This window comes from Leptopilina heterotoma, unplaced genomic scaffold (genome assembly GCF_015476425.1).
Source record: "Leptopilina heterotoma isolate Lh14 unplaced genomic scaffold, ASM1547642v1 Lhet_18, whole genome shotgun sequence".
Taxonomy (NCBI): Eukaryota; Metazoa; Arthropoda; class Insecta; order Hymenoptera; family Figitidae; genus Leptopilina; species Leptopilina heterotoma.
In genome coordinates, this window is record NW_025110896.1 from 1,131,788 (window position 1) to 1,155,974 (window position 24,187).

The following is a 24,187-nucleotide window of genomic DNA, read 5'->3' on the forward strand; positions in this document are numbered from 1 at the left end:
TAGGAAATACCAGTCATTGTAGTTGTAAACAAGTAAATCTGTTTGTTTAATAACAATTAAATTCTAATTTATTATTCCTCAAATTAATAATTAACAATAAACGATTATTATTCTAATAATATTTTCTTCTAGAATTATAAACATAGTTTGAGAAACGTTTAATTCTAATTATTTATTATAATTTTTGTTTAATTAGCAAAAAAAAACTACGCTCAGAAAAAAATTTTATTTAAACCAAATATATTTTATTTGAGTTAAATAAACGAATATTTCTTTCAGAGCCAACTAGGTTATTTATCTGTTTTAAATAAAAATTTTATTCGACATAAATAAAACTTTTATTTGAAGCAAAGAAAATTTTATTTAATTCAAGTAAAATTAACTTGAAACAAATGAAAAGTCTACTTGTCACTGAGTCAAATATATATTTTTCTGGGTTTAATTATATTCAATTATAAATTATATCTAATTATAATGAATTCCAATTAATTAAAAATTATTCAAATTAGTAATAAACGATTATTAGTGAAATCAATATTTTTTCCTCTAGAATTATAATTACTAATTGTAAAAATTATAGTTATTATTTATTTTTATAATAATTTTTCTTATTTATATTTTTGAATTATAATTATACTAATTAAATCCTATATTACTTAAATTCTAATTAATCCTAATATTATTCAAATTATTAATAAAAAATTAATATCACAGTGACAATATTTTCTGTTAGAATTAAAAATATAGTTTCGACTCGAGAAACTTATATTTCTGATTATTTACTATAATTTTTATTTATTTAAAAAAATAGTTTATTTATATTAAATTATAAATTACAATGAATTCTAATTAATTAAAATTCAATTATTGAAATTAATATAGTAAACGTTTATTAGCAAGAACAATATTTTCCTCTGAATTTACAGTAACTAATTATAAAAATGATATTTAGAATTATTTATTTTTATAATGTAATTATTTAAATTATTGAATTACAATTATAATTGAATTAATTAAATTCTAATTAATAACATTATTCAAAATACGAATAAAGAATTAATGGGTAAGTGACAGTATTTTCTTCTAGAATTTTAATAACTAATTGTAAAAATTATAATTACGATTTATTAACTATTATAATAATGTAATTATTTATATTTTTTAATTATAATTTTAATCATACAAAATTATTATTAATTAAATTCTACTCAATAATAATCAAATCTTTAACTTCCGAGTAGTTTAATAATAAGGAAAATAAAAACGAAGACATTCGTGTCTAATTAATAATTATTCAAATTAATAAATAAAAGAATTTCAATTCTATTATTTTCCTTATTTGGAATTTATAAAAATGAAGATTAAGTTGATAATTTTGTGTAAATTAATAGCATATCATTTTTTCGAAATTTAAGATGAAAAATCGTATATATTTTTGATTTATTCAGAATTTATGCAATAAAATTGATTTCTCAACTTATTTATAATAATTTTTGTCATAAATAAACTTTTTTTTTCATTTTATTAAAAATCAAAGGGAAACATTCACTTTTTGCACTATCACTGAACTGTAATGTTTACGTTATGTGGTATAAATATCCTGAAGTTGAAATTTTTCAAAATAAGTCACGTTGAAATATAAAAATCATGCTTGCGGTTAAGTTTTACATAAACATTTCTATATATTGTCATGCCGATGGTTTTTTTTTATTATAATTAAGAAAGTAGACAGTGTGGCGATTGCAAATGAACGAAAGTATGTACAGTGAATAAGGACAATATGAATCACCTGCAGTTTCAGGTGTTTATAGACGAAGCAATTCATCTCACGTCTATGTACTTTTTACACTTTCTCAAATTCTATTTCTCTATGACAATATAAAGTAATGTCAAATATTTACGAATGTATTCAATGTTATTTAATTTTGTAAAAATAATAATAAGTTATTGGTAATAATTTAATAATGAAATTTTTGAATTTTGAAAAAAATATTAAATTATTAAATTAAATTATTATTTGTGTCGCTCCGAGGAAGAAAATTATTATTTAAATTGTTAATATTATTATTCCTTTATTATTATTATTATTATTATTATTATTAGAATTGTTATTACATTAACATTAATAAATTAAATAATATTTAAATTGATGATTCAAAGTGATCGTTAACCTTATTGTTCTATAATTTAATGACTAAGTGATAACGATAAGTAATGAAAATGATAATTTTTAAATTTAGTATTATTAATAATATTGTTATTTAATTAGTAATTAAATATTATTTAAACTAAGGATTCGAAGTAACCGTTAACTGAATTGTTCTATTATTATTTGATGAGTAAGTGATAATGATAATTAATGATATTGATAATTTTTATTTTTAAATTAATTAATTAATTTCTTATTCAGAATACTAACGAAATTTCAGTTCAGATTAGTTTCAATTTCAATAAATAAATCTTCAGATATTATTAATTTTTATTGAAAGCAAACTGTTTTCTTGTTCATTTTTAAAGATTTTTTTAAAGTAAAATTTTTGTTGTGTCAAAATTTCCTTTATTAAATTTTAATTCTTCTTTTACTAAATTTAAATTAAATTTTAATTCTCATTTTACTAAATTTTATTAAATTTTAATTTTCTTTTCACTAAATTTTATTCTTTTTGTTTACAGAAAAAGAAAGGAGTGTAAAAAGAGTCCAGCATCTTTTCGATATTGACGTGAGCGATTTGCAATTTGTAAGTAAATTTATTTTTCTTTACATAAAATGCAGATTTGCAATAATTTGGTATAAATTAAAATAATTCTTCGAAAAATTCATAATTAAATCGATTAATATTTTAATTTAATTATCATTACAACTATAAAAATTACAATATTACAAAATAACAATACGCAGAGGTGCGATTTTGTAATTTGACTTTGACTTTCATTTCAACATTGATTTTGTAATTTAACTTTCATTTTCACTCTGAGTTTGACTTTGACTTTGAAATTTGAAATGAAAATGAAAAATCAATATCAAAGTCAAAATCAGAGTGAAAATGAAAGCCAAAGTTAAATTAAAAAATCAGAGTGAAAATGAATGGCAAAATTAAAGTTTAAAGCGAATCGAAAGTCAAAGTCAAATTACAAAATCAGAGTTAAAAAAAATGTCGATGTCAAAATCAAAATCGAATCGAAAGTCAAAGTCAAATTACAAAATCAGAGTAAAAATGAAAGTCAAATTCAAAATCGAATCGAAAGTCAAAAACAAATTATAAAATCGCCGCCTTAGAATCACAATAAAAATATTTATAAAAAAAAATGCAAAAAATCAATTTGGAAACACCAAATTGATATATTGGATCGAATTTGATTGAAAACTAAAATTGATAAAAGAAAAAAAAATTAAAATTAACAAAAGAAAAAAAATTAAAATTGGTAAATGATTAAAAATTAAAATTAACAAAAGAACAAAAATAAAAATTGATAAATGATTAAAAATTAAAATTGACTATTCTAATGACACATTTAAATCCATTGTCATATAAATATAATAAATGAACGTATATTATTCTTCATTACGATACGCGGTCACTGACACGTATGATCTGTGTAAACTATTACTATAAACTTATAATACGCGCGTGCTCACGCTCGTTTGACCGTCATTCGAATGTATAAGTATACACGAATAAACTACGTATATATCTTTTATAAACTTTCATATGAAGTGTGTATAAACGTGCATTTTGTCTTTACAAATGTATGTGAAAATACATATAGCAACAACATAGAATGTCGACCTTGGCCCGCTGACCATGAGCGCGAAGTTGTTCCCCGCATTAGCGAGTACATATATTATTATTGTGCGAGACTTTTTAGCGTTTTATATGATGCACTTTATTGATTATCATGATAATTATCTCCTCTTTACCCCAGCAGAGAAGATGCATTAGAAGAGTTTCGATAAAAAAAAAAAAACAATTGGACTTTGAAATTGAAAAATAAAATATGTTTATAAATACTATTTTACTATTTACTATTTCTATTGTTTCACTATTTTAGTATTTTTACTATTTTACTGATTAACTAATTTACTAATTGACTATTTTATTATTTTTACTATTTTATTATTTTAACTATTCTTAATATTTTACTGATTTACTATTTCCTTCTTTTTACTATTTTACAATTAACTATTTGTACTAAAAATACAAGTTTACTACTTTTACTGTTTCACTATTTTTACTATTTTACTCTTTAAATAATTTACTATTTTATTATTTTAACTATTCTTACTATTTTACTGTTTTTACTATTTTACTATTCACTATTTGTACTAAAAATAAAAATGCAAGTTTACTACTTTTACTGATTCACTATTTTTACTATTTTACTGTTTAACTAATTTACTAATTTACTATTCACTATTTGTACTAAAAATAAAAATGCAAGTTTACTACTTTTACTGATTCACTATTTTTACTATTTTACTGTTTAACTAATTTACTAATTTACTATTCACTATTTGTACTAAAAATAAAAATGCAAGTTTACTACTTTTACTGATTCACTATTTTTACTATTTTACTGTTTAACTAATTTACTAATTTACTATTCACTATTTTTACTAAAAATAAAAATATACTATAAATAAAATTTTCCTAAAAATACAAGTTTACTACTTTTACTGTTTTATTATTTTTCTATTTTTACTACTTTATCATTTACTATTTCACTATTCAATATTTTTACTTCTACCTACTACTATTTACTACTACTTTACTATTTATTTAATATCAATACTATTTTACTGTTCACTATTTTTACTACTTTACTATTTACTATAAATACTATTTAATATTTTATTTACTTCTACTATTTATTATTATTACTCTCTAAATCTGAATTTAGTAGTTTTCTACTAATGAAATATAGTGTGAATTCATTTATCAATTGAATTAGTAACAGCTTTGTTTAATTTTTAGTAAAAAAAACTACTATTTTCTCGTAGAAAACAACTAATTCATGTAGTAATTAATTAAAGCTTTGTTGTTAAATTACAGTTAGCTTAACAATTAGCATAACTGTAGACAATATTTAAAAAATGTAAAAATTGTTCTAATAATGAAATATTATTTATAAACAAAATTAATAATAATTTGATTAATTAAATTAAATTAATAATTTTGTTAGTAAACCAAAAAAACACACTTTTTTCATCTGGTCTAAAAGAAATTAAAAATTGCCGGCAACAATAAAATGAATGATTCATTATAATCTATTGTTTAATGACTCAGACAAAAATATTGTCAATTAAGCGACAAAAGTTATTAAAAATATACGAAAATTTCATAAGTGATAAACTTTCCGGACTCATTGAATTTCACGGTTTTATTTCTCTCAAAAATATTTAAACAATATAATGAAAAAAAAATAGGCCACGAATTTGATTTCGAGAATTTTCTTATTTTTATTTTTAATTCAATTATTGTTTATACCAGTTAATTATATTATTTTTTTTTATTCTTTATATACTTGTCGTGTATAGTCAGCCAAAAAGCGTTCACTTCCTCATCAGCAAGGAAGTGGATTACATTTTTTATAAACATTTTTCTCTCCAATGTCATCTTATGAGTCAAATATTCTGTATTTGTCATGATTCATTTGTATTTGTATCTGTATATTGTATTATATATTTAATATAATACAAAAATATTTAATATAATACAAATTAATATAATAATAGCCAAAAAATAGAAAAAAATGTAATATCTGATATTATATTGTTTTTTGTTTCTATTAAATGTTCTGAAACATTAAAAGATAATTTTAAATTATTTGCTGCATTCCTAATTAAAAATAGTAATAACTGTGATCGTAACTAAAATTAAATTTTGTAGATATAATTAATTAGCAGTTAATTTGTTAATCAAATTTTAATTATTTGTTATTTTGTTTATTTTTTTTAAACTTACTAAATACTAATTTTACTAATTATCAATTGTACTTACTATCGACTTCATTATTACTAATTTTACTAATTATCAATTTTCCTAAGTATCAACTTCATTAATTACTGATTTTACTAATTACCAATTTCCCTAAGTACCAATGTCATTAATTATTAATTTTAATAATCACCAATTTTAGAAATAAACAAATTTACTAATTAATAATTTCACTAATTATCAATTTTACTAAATACTAATTTTGTTAATTACTAAATTAACAAATTAACAATTTGGTCATTAATAAGTATTAAAATTAGAAATTAGTAAAATTTTTAATTTGCAATATTGGTAGTTAATAAAATTAGTAATTATTATTAATATTGATAATTTGTAATATTGGTAGTTAGTAAAAAAAAAATTAAAAAATGTGAAAATATTAGTAAAATTAGCAGTTAATGAAGTTGGTAGTTAGTAAAATTATTAATTAATAAAATTGGTAATTAGTAGTATTAATAATTACTAAAATTAGTAATTAATGAAGTTGGTAATTAGTAATATTGGTAATATATAAAGTTGGTACTTAGTGAAATGAGTAATTAATGAGTTGGTATTTAATAAAATTGATAATTAATAGTATTACTAATTACTAAAATTAGTAATTAATGAAGTTGGTAATTAGTAATATTGGTAATTTATAAAGTTGGTACTTAGTGAAATGAGTAATTAATGAAGTTAGTATTTAATAAAATTGAAAATTAATAGTATTACTTATTACTAAAATTAGTAATTAATGAAGTTGGTAATTAGTAATATTGGTAATTTATAAAGTTGGTACTTAGTGAAATGAGTAATTAATGAGTTGGTATTTAATAAAATTGATAATTAATAGTATTACTAATTACTAAAATTAGTAATTAATGAAGTTGGTAATTAATAGTATTACTAATTACTAAAATTAGTAATTAATGAAGTTGGTAATTAGTAATATTGGTAATTTATAAAGTTGGTACTTAGTGAAATGAGTAATTAATGAAGTTTTTATTTAATAAAATTGATAATTAATAGTATTACTAATTACTAAAATTAGTAATTAATGAAGTTGGTAATTAGTAATATTGGTAATTTATAAAGTTGGTACTTAGTGAAATGAGTAATTAATGAAGTTGGTATTTAATAAAATTGATAATTAAGAGTATTACTAATTACTAAAATTAGTAATTAATAAAATTGGTAACTTATAGAATTACTAATTAATAAAATTGGTAATTTACAGATTTACTGATTACTAAAATAAGTAATTGTGTACTAAAATTACTAATTACTAAAGTTACTAATTACTGAAATTATTAATTAATAAAATTAAAAAATGAGTAAAATTGACCTTAGGATTTGGTAAAAATTTACTTATGGCTCTAATATAAAAGTTATTTTTTATTAATTTTCTTTCTGTGTGAAAAACAAACCCTTTGGCACTAGTAATGAAAAAAAGAAACAAATGGAAATAATCGTTTTTATATAAAAAAAATTGCAGAATGGAGAAAATGATTTTACATATCATTATGATTATTGTTTGCAATGTCCTTCAAAAATCGTAACGATGATCCGCATAGGGAACTAAACATTCCGATCTATACACAGGGAGGGCGTTCCACGAAGGTATAATATTGGAAGGTGCCGATGAAGTCATCAGCAATTTGATTAAGTAATGGCAGTAACGACTGTGTCATTACACGGATCATTTTCTCCGTGCAAGGTCTCTTTTCTCAGCTGTCAATTTATATTCTTGCATCATTTTTTTTCATCTACTTTGGTGGAAACTTTTCCTCCAAGTTCCACCTTCTCATCATCAAGAGGGGATCATTTTTGATTTTATTTATTTCTTTCATTCTTTCTTTCTTCCTTTTTTCTTTCATTCTTTCTTTTTTTCTTTCTTTTATTCTTCCATTAATTCTTTCATTATTTATTTAATCTATTCTTTTTGTTTAATTATTTACTTATTCTGTTTATTTATTTTATTTGTTTATTTATTTTACACTAGAAAAAAATTTACTTAAATCAAAAAATTTGTATTTAAATCAAATTATATTTGGAGAAATAATTTCTTAACTTGAAGACTGCATTTAATTGGCTTAAATAAAACTTAAATTAAATAAAATTAAAACTTAATTATTTGATACGAATAAATTATTTACTTGATAGTAAACAAATAGTTTATTTGAATCAAATAAAATTTTTTCCAGTGTAGTAGCAATTAGAGTTTTAATTTCTATTCGTATATATTTTACCACTTTTTTCCTTCTTTCGAAATCTTCTCTTTTTTTATTTTCTACACAAAAATTTACAATAAACGAAAATGCAAAAAAAATCACTAAATGAAAGCGAAACATTTTAGGGCCATAAAAAATAATTATCAGACAATTACGTGAGTATCGAAGCATAGATTTTGTTGCAAATTTCACAGAAGTTGTCTTTTTCTATAAAAAAAAATAGGTTTCTTCTCTAATTAAAAAACTTTCAATAGAAACTTGTTGCAAATTCAAAGAAACTATTAGAAAATAATTTTCCAAATCTTGTATTATTGCCGTGAGAAGTGGAACATTCTTTGCACGTAAAGTTTATAGGTTTGTTTGAATAGTTCTTTTTTTTAAAATTGTTTTCTTTAGTGTTTGTTATCCCTGAGTGAGCCTCCTCTCACACTTCTTAGAAAATAGTTAATGTCCGTGACAAAGAAATTAACGAAACAAGCAAAGAAAAAAGTGAATAAAAATAAAATAAGTCAAGTACGTTTTTCTATTATTTATTATTTTTTTTTTTTTTTGAAAAAGCACTCATTTTCTGTATTAAATCAACAGATGTCGGAGCCTGGCGAAAAGATCAGAGGATTTTGAATTCCATTGCGGCACGTGCAGCTTGCTAGTTTTGACATGTGCACACCTGGCTCTTCCCTTTTTTTTTTGTTATATATATACTCGTATATTTTGCGACTGATTCAAGTTCAATGGTTAACCTATAACCATCAAACACTTTCAATATTCTGAAGAAAAGTTAAATAAGATGCGCATAATGTATGTCTATACTTTAGGGGAAATAAAAATTTTCTACTTTATTATTCACAATTATAGGTGTAAACTGAGGGAAAACTTTATTAATTTTGAATGGAAATTTTAATTTATTATAATTTTAATTTTCAATTTTAATTTTTATTGGGCAAAGTGAATTTTATAATAAATAAAAAAAACTCCAATTTGATGAAAAAAAGACCAAATTTAATATTCGACTCCAAAAATTGTTTAAAAAAAACTTGACCAGACCAGTGTCGTTTTTCGAGACCCAAATTTTTTTTTGAATCGGAAATAAATTCCAAAAAAGTTCTAAGTACCGGAAAAAGCTCTTCTTTTAAGAAAAAAGCTCCAATTTGATGAAAAATAGATCAAATTTGATATTCGACTCCAAAAATTGTGAAAATAAATTTAAAAGACCTGCGTCGTTTTTCAACAAAAAAATTTTTTCTAAATTGGAAATAAATTCTAAAAAAATTTCTGAGTACCACCGTCTTTCAAAAAAAGCTCCAATTTGATGAAAAAAAGCCCAAATTTGAAATTCGCCTGCAAAAATTGTGAAAATAAATTTACAAGATCAGCGTTTTTTTTCAAGATATAAATTTTTCTGATTTGGAAATAAATACTAAAAACGTGCTGAGTAGCAGCGTGTTTAGGAAAAAACTTTTCTTTAATAAAAAAGCTCCAAATTGAAGAAAAAAGCCCAAATTTAATATTCGACTTCAAAAATTGTTAAAAAAAAATTTGTCAAGACCAGCGTCGTTTTTCGAGAACCAAATTTTTTCTGAATCGGAAATAAATTACAAAAAAGTTCTAAGTACCTACGTCTATCGGAAAAAGCTCTTTTTTGAGAAAAAAGCTCCAATTTGATAAAAAAAAAGACCAAATTTGATATTTGACTCTAAAAATTGTGAAAATAAATTTAAAAGACCTGCGTCGTTTTTTAACAAAAAAAGTTTTTTCTGAGTTTAAAATAAATTCTAAAAAAATTTCTGAGTACCACCGTCTTTCAAAAAAAGCTCCAATTTGATGAAAAAAAGACCAAATTTGATATTCGCCTCCAAAAATTGTGAAAATAAATTTACAAGATCAGCGTTTTTTTTCAATAAAAAAAATTTTTCTGAATTGAAAATAAATACTAAAAACGTGTTGAGTAGCAGTGTGTTTAGGAAAAAGCTTTTCTTTAATAAAAAAAGCTTAAAATTAAAGAAAAAATTCCAAATTTGATAATCGCTATATTCGAATTAATATCATATATTCAATTTATGCAGATTTTAAATTTTCTAAATTTTAAAATTCAATTTCTCTAGTTTTTAAATTATTAAAAAATTAATTTTAAGTCAATTGAACTAAATATCAATTGATTTTTAATTCAATTCGTCTAGAATTCAATTTTATTAAATTTCAATTCGTTTTAATGAATTCTTCCACATTTAAAATTTTCCAATTTTCAATAAATTTTGTATTAAATTTTCAAATATTATAATATTTTCCAAATTTCAATAAATTTAATTCAGAATTTATTGAAATTTGGAAAATTTTAAATGTGGAAGAATTCATTAAAACGAATTAAAATTTCAAAAAATGGAATTACCTAAATTTTAAGTCATTTAAATTTTAATCATACTCAAATTCAATTTATCCTGTTTTTAAATTATTGAAATTTTAATTGAATATAAATTCAATCCTATTAGATTTTAAATTGTCCTAAATTTCAAATAAAAAATCAATTTATTTAAATTTTCATTAATTAAATTCGTCCAAATTTCAATTTTTAAAAATTTTAATTCTTTCAAATTTTAATTAATTCTTAATTCAATTCCTCAATATTATAAATTATGTAACTTTCAATTAATTTAAATTTTAATTATACTCAAATTCAATTTATCCAGATTTTAAATTATTTAAAATTCAATTAATTTTTTAATTCAATTTGTCCACATTTCAATTTTTTTGGAATTTCAATTCGTTTTAAAGAAATCATCCCCATATTAAAATGAATTCAATTCTTCAATATTTTAAATTATCTAAATTTCAATTAAGTTTAAAGTCAATTTATTTAAATTTCAATTGACTTTAAATTGAATTCGTTCACATTTCAATTTTTTTTAATTTCAATTCGTTTAATGAATTCTTCAACATTTAAATTTTTTTGCAAATTTCAATTAATTTGGAATTTAATTCCTTAATATTGTAAATTATCTAAATTTCAAGTCATTTTTATTTTAATCATATTCAAATTCCTTTATTCAGATTTTTAATTGTCTAAATTTAAATTAAAAAGTCAATTTATTCAAATTTTCATTAATTCAATTTGTCCACATTTCAGTTTTTTTTGAAGTTCAATTCGTTTTAAAGAAATCATCCACATATTAAAATGAATTCAATTCTTCAATATTTTCAATTATTTAAATTTTAATTAAGTTCAAAGTTAATTTATCTAAATTTCAATTTATTTTAAATTCAATTCGTCCAGATTTCAATTTTTTTAAATTTCAATTCGTTTAATGAATTCTTCAACATTTAAAATTTTCCAAATTTCAATTAATTTGGAATTCAATTCCTCAATATTGTAAATTATCTAAATTTCAACTCATTTATATTTAAATCATACTCAAATTCAATTTATCCTGATTTTAAATTATCGAAATAATAAATTTTTCCACATTTTAAATTTTCCAATATTTCAATTAGTTAGGAATTCTATTCCTCAATATTATAAATAATATACCTAAATTTTGAAATCATTTAAATTTTAATCATACAGAAAAAGAACAAAAAAAGTAAAGTTAAAAATACAGCATAAGATATAGACTAGAAAATAATTATAGAAAACTCGTAGAAAAAAATAGAGATAAAAGAGGAGAAACAGAAGACAATAGAGGATTTAATAATACATAATTTTGCAAAAAAATGATTTTCCTAAAATTATAAAAATTTTTTTTCAAATTTAAAAAAACTCGAATCAATGGAGACATCTGTAGAGTGAATGATTAACTCGTTTGTACATCAACACAGAAATATATCCACGCAATGAGTCATGGACACGCATTAGCATAAACAACAAACTGTATATAATTCCCTAAGCATCAAGACTTCTTTACCGATTAAAATCATCTTCTCTATCGACAGTGGAAAATAATTTTTAAACTAATTCTCCATTTGAAAAAAAAGTAGAACACAAACAACAAGCAGTATTTGTTCAATGAAATCATCCACAAGAAATTTATTTTGCTTTCACAAAATGCTGAATATACAAATATAACTTTAATATTATTAATCAAAATTATATAATTCAAACTGGATTAATATGAAATTTAAAATGAAGTTTATTAAATTTTTATATTCGAAAATACTTGGAGATTTCTAATCCATCTGATAAGTATCACTTCCAAACGGCTTATCACAAGAGGAATATTCTACTCACATGTGTCTTATGTTTCTCTAAAGTTGAAGTTGATAAAAATCAAAATGAAACACGGTCATCAAGTGAAATTTTTTGCGAAGTTGACTTTTTTTCGAATGTCTGACTTTCGATTTTCGAAGTTATTATTTAGAAAACAAATTTAACGGTGGGAATGAATTAAAAATAAATTTACTAAAAGGAAGAAATACACACGTGAATTCTTTTAGATCAACCGGAATGAACTAACTACGTATCTACGTTGGCTTTTACATTAAACCAAGCTCGCGTCTTATCGATCTCATTCTTGGCGTCGACCCTGAACAGAATTTGTGCCAACATTCACTGGTACTACACATGTATATACAACTGTATTAACGCCCAACGTCATGTGAACTAATTGGTGTGGAAATTAATTCCCTTTTATCAAAATTTTTGAATTTTTTTTTTAAAGAATTTATTATTCTTTTGGAAACGAAAAAAGAAATTATGTCGCGCGTCACTGTGTTTACAAATTTGCCTCTTTATTAGCTACAATGCAGGCAGAGAATGACCTAAATTTGCGCTAATTAGTTGAAGGCTGACCGTGAGTAATTAGCGGACATTTAAATAATGCGTCCTGAGAGAGGAAATTCAGTGCGGGTGCTTTTAAAATTTCCAAGCCATTAAAATTTATCGCTGGTATTTGTTTTTTTTTAGAGAGAGAGAGAGAAGATTTTTTAATTAGTTTTTATGCTTTCGAAATTTTTGATCATTTCTGGGTTTTCTTTATCCAAAAATAAAGAGATGGTTGACTCAGAACTTACTAAAATTTTATTTGATTCTAAATAAAATGCTCTTTGATGGAAATAAATTTTATTCAATAAAATTCTGTTTGGTTCAAATAAAATTTTGCTTGGTTCAAAAAAATTGTATTTGGTTCAAAAAACATTCAAATAAATTCCATTTCCTTAAAATATAATTTTGTTTGGTTCAAATTCAAATAAAATTCGTTTTAGTTCAAATATAATTTTGTATTGGATTAAATAAGTTTTATCAGATGAAATTTTGTTTAGTTCTAAATTCAAATAACAATCATTTTGGTTCTAATTTAATTGTGTTTTGGTTCAAATAAGTTTTATCAGATAAAATTTCGTTTGGTTTAAACAAAATTCTGTTTTGGTTCAAATAAATTTTATTTGGTTCAAACAAAATTCTGTTTCGTTCAAATAAATTTTATTTCCTTCAAATATAATTTTGGTTGGTTAAAATAAATTTTATTTGGTTCAAATAAAATTTTGTTCTTAAATGAAAATTTTATTTGAACCATCAAATAAATTACATTTCCTTCAAATATAATTTTGTTTGGTTTAAAAATTTTTTATTTGGTTCAAAAAACATTTAAATAAATTCCATTTCCTTCAAATATAATTTTGTTTCGTTCAAAATTCAAACTAAATTCGTTTTAGTTCAAATATAATTTTGTCTTGCTTTAAATAAGTTTTATCAGTTAAAATTTTGCTTGGTTCAAATAAAATTCTGCTTGGTTCAAATAAATTTTATTTGGTTCAAACAAAATTCTGTTTCGTTCAAATAAATTTTATTTTCCTCAAATATAATTTTGGTTGGTTCAAATAAGTTTTATCAAATAAAATTTTGTTTGGTTCAAAATTCAAATAAAATTCGTTTTGGTTCAAATATAATTTTGTATTGTTTTAAATAAGTTTTATCAGATAAAATTTTGTTTGGTTCAAAATTCAAATAAAATTCTGCTTGGTGTAAATAAATTTTCTTTGGTTCAAACAAAATTCTGTTTCGTTCAAACAAATTTTATTTCCTTCAAATATAATTTTGGTTGGTTCAAATAAATTTTATTTGGTTCAAATCAATTTCTGCTTGGTTCAAATAAAATGTTCTTCTTAAATAAAAATTTTATTTGGTCCAAATAAAATTCTGTTTGGTTCCAATAAAATACTCTTTAATGGAAATAATTTTTACCATATAAAATTTTGTTTGGTTCAAATAATATATTGCTTGATTCAAAAAAATTTGATTTGGTTCAAACAACATTCAAATAAATTCCATTTCCTGCAAATATAATTTTGTTCGGTTCAAAATGCAAATAAAATTCGTTTTAGTTCAAATATAATTTTGTATTGGTTCAAATAAGTTTTATTAGATAAAATTTTATTTGGTTTGAAATTTAAATAAAATTCGTTTTGGTTCAAATTTAATTTTGTCTTAATTCAAATAAGTTTTAACAGATAAAATTTTGTTTGGTTTAAATAAAAATCTGCTTGGTTCAAATAAATTTTATTTGGTTCAAACAACCATCAAATAAATTACATTTGCTTTAAATATAATTTTGTTTGGTTTAAAATTAAAATAAATTCGTTTTAGTTCAAATATAATTTTGTATTGGGTCATTAATTTAAATAATATCAATAATTCACTCAATATTTTTTCTGGAAATTTTTTTTCAATGTTATTCTTTCTTCTATTTTTGTTTCTTTGAATTTTTATCACCCAAACATTCTTAATTATTGAAATTTATGCAGATTGAATAATTTGTTGAATTTTAAGTATCACTATAACAAGTTTTAAAAATAGTACTATTTCTAAACAAGTTTAGTAAACTTTCTTTCGGAAATTGGAAGACAAAGAATTTTTAGCTGATCTGGAATTATGAAATATTCACAAGATGAGGAAATTTCGATCTTAGACTCGAAACGAAGGACAAAACGTTATTGAATAAAATGCAGAATTTTTTTTTTAATGTTATTTCATATATATAATTATAGATGCTGTTAATAAAGACATCATTGCATTCTTCGAGTGCAATGAAGTTGTTACAATTCCGGATATTGAAGTATTTATTAATTGCGAGGACACTTTGCTGGAATGTATACAATATATATTTATTTATTTGTCAATGACGAGGGAAAAAAAATTTCCCACAAATGTGAAAAATATGAGACAATTGTATATATTTTTGTAACGAATTCTGTTAAATGATGAGTTGCGCCTTGAAATATATTTACGACTAAAATTTTTTTTCTTTTATTATTGTTCTAAAATAGACAATTTTCTGTTGTAATTATAATTATATAAAATTAGTTTTTCATTGTTTTTAAAAAGTAGTTTCGAGTTTATATTTTTGTTTATCATAATTCACAGAAAAAAATTTGATCCAGATTTTAAATTATCTAAATTTAAATTAATTTTAACCTCAATTTCTCCAGATTTTAAATTACCTCAATTATTATTTAAATAATAATAAATATTTAATAATAAAAATATAATTGTGACGCGCTCCAAAGAAGGAAATCATTTTAAGGTTATGTTTGTGTTATTTTTACCTTAATTAAAAGTTTTTGTTTAATTGTTTACAACTAAAATCAGTTTCTATTAATTATTTCAGATGTATTGAAGACAATTATCAGTGATTTGTAAAATGAGAGTCGATCCTCTTTGTGTATTTTTTTTCTAAAAATGACAAACATAACCTAAAATGTTTTGCTTCAAGTACCTTTCAAGTACCTCACAATTATAATTAATTTTTAAAAAAATGACAAAATATTGAAAAGGAAAAAATTTAGAATCAATGAAGAAGAAAATCGAAAAAAGTATGAAAAAATGAAGAAAATAAAAATTATAAATTCGAAAAACAAAAGTAATAAAAATAGAATAGTTTCTATAAAAATATAATTGACAATCTTTGTTACAGAAACAATGATAAGTAAATAAAATAGACACAATAATAAATAAATAATCAAAATAGACACAATAAATAAATAAATAAAAAAGACACAACAATAAATAAATAAATAAATAAAAAAGACACAATAATAAATATTATTATATTATTATATAAATATTATTAAATATTTAGAACAAAAATGTTATTATCAGAATGCAGATGACGAAAAGTCAATAAAAATTAATGCAATGTTGATTTATGCAAATTGAGATAGGTCATTAAATTGAAGTAAATCATAATAAAAGTGTGAAGGAAACTTTCGTAATTTCTTTTTTTTTATACACACTAACGGAAGTTATCTCAACTTACCAACAGCTCTGCAGTAAGATTCCGCAAATTTTTCTCTAGACTTTTCGACGTGAATTATGTCACAGGTGAATTTATCTATTTAAACCGCGCGCACAAAAAAATAATTCACTAATCGTTTCTTTTCTTTATAAAAAAAAAGAAGAGAACAAATAAAGTGTTTTTCCGTAATTTTTTCAATCTTTTCCGTAAATATCCGTATATTTTCGATATTTGTAGCGTTCACCAAAAGCCAATGAACGCAACTAGTATAAAATGATCGAAGCGTGTATATCTTCAAGGCTTCGCGCGTTTAACGGTGAGCGAGTGCGGTGTTTAACGACGTAACAATCTCGCCAACGCAAAAATCTTTCCGCCTTCGATTCTCGAAACGATGATGATTAATAAGAGGAGGGAAGGGGAAAAATAGGAATTAAGACGAATTTTTTCTTTCTAAATCACTTGCACAAAATTTTTCTTTCTTTAATAAGTAGAAAAATTAATTAAGAGAGAAATATTTGGGGAAAATGAGAGAAAATTAAACCACGTGTCTACGAGATGGTTGTGTTGACTAGTAAAAATGAAGAGACGATGTGTACGAGCAACGCGTTTGTAATATATGTAGATTGTTCCGTGTTTAGTGCGAGGACGCTTGCGCTCTCGTAGCGACCTTTATTTACAAGAAAACCGGTCCCCATATGTGTGGGTGCATTTATAATCACAGATACGAATTTATTTTACATTTTGTATGTGTGAAATTTTCGTATTTATTGGCGCGGAATTTATTTAAACTTTCTTAAAATATTCATGATTCGAATATTTAAAATTTGCAATTTTCTAAACGCTAATGTATACTTTTTTTGGTGGAAGTATTTTCTTCACCAATTTTATTTTTTTATTTTATTTTTTTCTCTTTTCGATTTTTTCTTTTTTTGATTTTAATTAATGTGTTTTTTTTCTAAACGTAATTTCTTCTTTCAGAAAAGAAAAATTCTTTCAGGTTCTTTTTTGAGGAAATTTAAAATTAAACTTTTAATTAAACAACAATTTATAATTTAACTCAACAATTTATTATAAATTGTAAACAACAATTTATTATTGTTTTCTATTTATCATGTAAATTTTATATTTTTTTTATACTATTAAAAATACATTTCGAGTTCTTTGGCGCGTTTTTTTTAATTCTTTCCTCTAAAGATTAGCGATCAATTGAAAAGGAATTTGGTCCAGTGGTTAACGTTGCCGACTTATAAACGAAAGTTGAGGGTTCGAATCCTGGGAACATATTTGGTTTTTTTCTTCAAGGAAATAATTATACTAAAAATAAACAAACGAAGAAACAAATAGCAAGCAAAAAATACAGAAAAAAATTAATAAAATAAATAATAAAAAATATTAATAAAATAATAATAGAAAAAAACAATGAATTAAATGAAGAAATAGACAACAAACAAAAAATCAAAAGACAAACAAGCTAAAAACAAGCAAAATAAACATTGAGACGAATAAAGAAATAATTAAACAACAAACTGCAAAAAATTAACAAAAAAAATAAATAAAAAATAAATAAACAAATAAAATAACAAAAACAAAAAAATAAATAAAAAAATAAAATAACAAAAACAAATAAATAAATAAACAACAAACGAACAAGAAACAAGCAAATAACAAACAAAATAAACACAGAAATAGACAAACAAAGAAGTAAATAAAACAAACAAACAACCGCAAATAAAAATAAACAAACAAGAGCAAAAAAATTTACTGTGTAATTAAAAAATATATTTATTGAATAAATAAAATTTTTGTTGGCTTAATCGAATTATTTTGTCGAGCAAGGGAAGTAAAGGATTTTGAAAATCAAAGAAAACGACTCTTTTTGTGCTCTTTCTTTATTTTTGTGATAAAAGTTATTAGCGAATTTGATTAATTGTTCTGATAAGTGGTCACTTGGAGACGTAACGCGCTTCGTGTTATGTAACAATACTCGTTACGATGATGACGATACTAAAGTTCCTGAAAATGTATTATACACTCTTAAATAATGAATTTAATTCCACTTGGATGGATTTTTGTTTACCAGAAAATACTAATTTATTTACACAAAGCTGGAATATTAAAAACGTAAAAACCCAAAAAGAGAATTAAAAATAAAAAAGGGGAATACTAATTTATTTATTGTTCTATTTTATTCATTAATTTGTGTCAATTTATTTTTCGGTTTTATTTTATTTATTATTTTATTTTATTCATTTATAATCTATTTTATTCGTTTATTCTTTTTATTTTTTTTACTTTTTATCTTTTTTACTTTTTTACCTTTTTACTTATTTATAATTTTATTCAATTTTTTTATTTTATTCATCGACAATGTTATTTATTTCTTATATTGTTTCAAAGTATCCAAAATAAATTATGAAGAAAATGTAAAAGTGAATTAAATAGAACAAATGTAAAATTTCATGTATTAAAAAAATAGTAGAAAATAGTAAAAATGGAATAAAAAATAAATAAAATAGTGAAAATGAAATAAAAAGTAAAAAAAAAGAAAATAGAATAAAAAATAAAATAGTTTACAACATGAAAAAAAGTTTTACTTGAAAAAGCGATAAGTTTCTTTAGAAAATAGCAAAAGTCTTAGCTAAATCAACTAAAAATTTTGTTAATATAAAGAAATTCGTAGCTATTTCAGATGAAGTTTTTTTCCGTGACATAAATAAAAAAAAAAAAAAATGAAATGTAAAATAAAACAATAAATTTTATTTTTATAATAAAATAAAAATCAAATAAAAATACGTCAATAAATTACATTACCTATATTCTATTATATCAATAATACAGAAAATTGCTAAAATATTCCAAATATAAACATATTCTAACATATCTATAAAAAATGGACTAATCGTATAATTTATACCCAGTACACGATGTATCAAACTGATAAAAAAATCGTGTTCTTATTATTATCATTTGTCTCTTCTTTCCGTGCGCAGTAACAGTTATGTGTACAACAGTTATCACTATTAATTAAAAAAAAGAAGTTGTATTTTCAATAAAAAAAATTGTATATATAATGTGGAAACAGTTAGATTTCATATTCAATAAGAAATTGTTCGTAGAAATTAGAAGTACTCTAAGATTCATGGAATCGTTACAGTATTCACTGGATTATTAAATTCAGAGAAAGATGTTCCTTACTCTCATAAGAATATGAATGTTCGACACTTAAAAATTAAATAGTCATTCAATTGCCAAGTCATTCAAATATTTCATTCGAAATGGATCATACAAATTTTTTCTCATAAATTACAGGCAAAAATTATATTTCATTTTATAAATATTTGTTTTCATATGTCACCTATTTTTTTATCCGTTTGGATAAATATTTTTTTCATACTGCGATTTTTTTTTTATCTTTTTGAATAAATATTTTTTTCATACTTGAGTCGAAAAAAATAAATATTTTTTTCATAGGTATTTCGGTTTTTTCTTATCCTATTGGATGAATATTTTTTTGATTCTTCGGATGTTTTTCTATCCGTTTGGATAAATTTTTTTTATACTTTGCTTGTTTTTTTATCAATTTGGATAAATTTTTTTTTCATATTTAGGTTATTTTTTTATTTATTTGGATGTATTTTTTTATTTTTTTATACTTTGTGGTTGCTTTTTCATCCATTTGCAAAAATATTTTTTTTCTTACTTCAATTGTTTTTTTATACTTTGGTTGTTTTTTTCATTTGGTTTTTTAATCCTTATTTTTATTAAAGGAAACCTTGTTCCCGCATGTATAATTTAAGAATCCCAATCGATTTTTTTACAAATTACAATGGGCAATTACATTGATTATCGGTTAAACTCGATAATAAAAATAACCAGAACTTGCGGTTAAATTATTACCAATAACGTGACTTTAGTCGATTTGAATATATTCCGTAATTTTTTGCACGAAATCGCCATTTGAAGGTGAAATTGTATTGCCTTGAAGAACATTCGAGAATTTTGTCACTATTTTCGAAAATAATTGCTATTATTATCATTATTATTCGAAATTTCAACCATTAAATTGTTCAAAAGTTCTATTAATTAAAATTAGGAGTATTTTTATATTTAAATTATTAATTATTTTTTTGAAACAGTACAAAAATAAATTTATTTTTATATTTTTATTAACCTTTTTTATTTAATTATGACAGTAAAAAATTGACATTTATTTATTTAATTTTTATCTTTTAAAAATTATTTATTTATTTGAGTTTTGCATTTTAACATTTAGTTATTTTATATAATTTAAAATCAACATTTATAATCAACATTTTTACTTTTTAAGAAAAACAATTTTTACAATTTTATTAAAAAATTTTTAAATAATTTAATTCGTTTTGGGAAATTTTATTAAAATCTTAGATATTGAAAGTCATTGAAATTAGAAAATTTTTTGAAAATAATTGAAATTGGGACAAGAATTTTTTTGCTTTTTATGAAAATAATTGAATTTTGGAGAAGAATTTTGTTATTTATAAAGATAAATGGGATTTTTACGAGAATTTTTTTTTTCAAATTTTGTACATAGTTGAATTTTATAAGAATTTGAAAATTTTGGGATAAAAATATTTTCTTCATGAGGAAGAAAAATACCTAAAATATAAAGAGAAAGAAGAAAAAAATAGTGAAAATTACCTAAAAAAGTGTGGAAAAATAGAAAATGGTAAAAAATATCTGAAATAGAGTAAAAACTGAAAAGAAAGTAAATAAATACTACCTAAAGTAGAGAGAAGAAGAAAAAAATAATAAAAATTATCTAAAAAGGGTGGAAAAATAAAAAAAGTGTGAAAAACATCTGAAATAGAGAAAAAATCGAAAAAAGGAAATAAATACCTAAAATAGAGAGAAAGAAGAAAAAAATAGTAAAAATGACCTAAAAAAAGGTGGAAAAATAAAAAAAGAGTGAAAAATATCTGAAACAGAGAAAAAATAGAAAAAAGTGTAAATAAATACCTAAAGCAAAAAAAAATATAAAAAAAAGAGTTAATAAATAAAGAAATTAGAGAGAAATAAATAAAAATTAAAATATAAATTGTACAGTGATTTGAAGTCGATTGATGAAAGAGTTTTTTTTTGATCGCGAAAGAATGGACCAATGGTGAGAGAGCAGTAACTCATGAGTGCCACGCCCCACCAAGCCTCCTTTGAGATCAACAACTGGTCCATGGGGGCTCACAGTATTCGCGAGAGAGAGAGCAGAATTAAAATTGTCCCCATCCATTCTGAATAAACTTGAAAATAATTTCACGTCAATAAAAAAACATCCACCCGCAAAAATGTATAGTTGTAAAAATCTTGGCATCATGCCTCCGCACTATAGAGGAGGTCATGATGGACCTAAAGTGGCATTATATTTTAACATCATTATATTTTTTGACCTTCAAAATTATATCCCCCCAACAGAAATAATTTGAAATGAAACAAAAATGATCGTTGGGCAAATTTCCAAATGGTTTTTGTAACCATAATTTTCTTCCAATATTATTATATACTTTTGAAAATAAATATTACAATTTCCCATTTAGCGCAGGAAATGTCAATAGTTTTTCAACAAACAACCTCGGAATAAGAATTGTGCAACTGGAAGCCATTATTATTGCAACATCAAACCAAGATGGTGGTTCATGTGGTAACAGAAAGGCACGGGTTTTAGTCTCTCTCTGCAAACGAGAGAATAGTCTCACGAAGAAAAGGGTTATTGTCCCTTTGGGTTTCATTCAAAAGGTTTTTTTTTTTAAATTTTTTCCTTCTTTTTTTCACTCTTTTTTTGTTGTTGTTTCGAACAAGTTTAAATACCTTGTGTTTATGTCGCTTAATTTTTTAATGGCTGTTTTATTTTAACAGTGTTTTTCTTATTTTTCATTTTTTTATTTCAATTTTCTTTTATTTCAATTCTTTTTAATTTCAATTATTTTTAATTTAAATTTTTTATAATTTCAATTTTCATTTATTTCAATTCTCTTTAATAGTAATTTTATTCTTTAATATATTTTTTTTCTTCCTTCAATTTCTTTTAATTTCAATTTTCTTCAATTTTTATTAAATTCAATTGTCTTTAATATCAATTTTTTTATTACTTTTTTTCTTCCTTCAATTTCTTTTAATTTAATTTTTTTTAATTTTAACTCCTTTTTAATTTGAATTTTTTCAAATTTATATTTTTTCTACTTTCAATTTTCTTCAAGTTTTATTAAATTCAACTTTTATATTTTCAATTTTCTTTCATTTCAATTCTTTTTAATATAAATTTTTTTATTTTCTTTTTTTCTTCATTCAATTTCTTTCAATTTTAATTTTTTTCAATTTGAACTCCTTTTTAATTTCAATTTTTTCTAATTTCGATTTTGTTTTATTTTCAATTTTCTTCAAGTTTTATTAAATTCAACTGTTTTACTTTCAGTTTTCTTTTATTTCAATTCTTTTAATATAAATTTTTCTTTATTTCAGTTTGTTTTTATTTATATTTTTTCTATTTTCAATTTTCTTTAGTTTTTATTAAATTCAACTTTTCAATTTTCGGTTTTTTTTTATTTCAATTCTTTTTAAAATTTATTTTTTTATTTTTTTTTCTTCCTTCAATTTCTTCTAATTTCAATTTTTCTTTGAATCTGAACTTTTTTTTAATTTCAATTTTTTCTAATTTAGATATTTTCTGTTTTCAGTTTTTTTTCATTTCAATTCTTTTTAAAATAAATTTTTTTAATTTCTTTTTTTTCCTGCAATTTCTTCTAATTTCAATTTTTTCTAATTTAGATTTTTTCTATTTTTAATTTTCTTCAATGTTTATTAAATTCAACTTTTTTATTTTCAGTTTTCTTTCATTTCAATTCTTTTAAATATAAATTTTTTTAAATTTTTTGTTTTTTGTGTTTTTTTGTTTTTTAAGTTTATTGTATTAAGGGCTCTGCCCGTATAAGAATCTTAAATAAAAATAAATAAATAAATTTCAATTTGCTCTTATTTAAATTTCTTTCAATTACAACTTTTTTTTTTAATTTTACCTTTTTTTAATCTCAATTTTTTCTAGTTTGACATTCTTTTATTTTAAATTCTTTCGAATTTTAACTCTTCTTAATTTCTAATTTTCAATTTTTTCTAATTTTACCTTTTTTTTATTTTCAATTTTCTTTTTATTCTTTTTTTTTATTCTTGTAAATATAATTTTTAATTTAATTTAATTAAAATCATTGAAAAAGGTTGTAAATAATTGAAAATAATTGAAAAAAATTTGTAAAATATTGAAAAAAATAAGTGAATTGAAAAAACATTGAAAAAGTTTGGATATAATTGAAAATAATTGAAACAAATTGTTTAAAATTGAAAAAAGATTTGAAAAAGGTTGAAAAAGATTGAAAATGATTGAAATTAATTAATAAAAATTGAAACAGGATTGAAAAATATTGAAAAAGATAATTGAAATGAAAAAACATTCAAAAAGTTTGGAAATGATTGAAAGAAGATTGAAAATAATTGAAAAAAATTGAAAAAACATTGAAAATAATTGTAAAAAATTAAAAAATTGGAAGTAGATTGCAAAAAATTGACAAATATTGAAAAAATTGAAAAAAAGATTTGAAAAATTGGAAAAATAAAAACTTCACACAATAATAAATTACAAATTGATTTTTTTTCCATATTTTGATAAATTGATATTTTATCTATGCCGAGCTAAAAATAATTTAAACGTCTATCGAACTAAATGAGCTCTTTCTCACCA

At 21.7% G+C, this 24,187-nt stretch overlaps 1 protein-coding gene across 1 annotated transcript in view; it reads left to right on the forward strand.

The window, feature by feature from the left end:
• LOC122499936 (Kv channel-interacting protein 1-like) overlaps positions 1-24,187 on the forward strand; it is a 464,957-nt gene that overhangs the window by 140,531 nt on the left and 300,239 nt on the right. Inside the window, exon 3 of the mRNA XM_043608540.1 lies at positions 2,674-2,738. Within this exon, the coding sequence (XP_043464475.1) occupies positions 2,674-2,738 (65 nt within the window). The remainder of the gene's footprint in view (positions 1-2,673; positions 2,739-24,187) is intronic.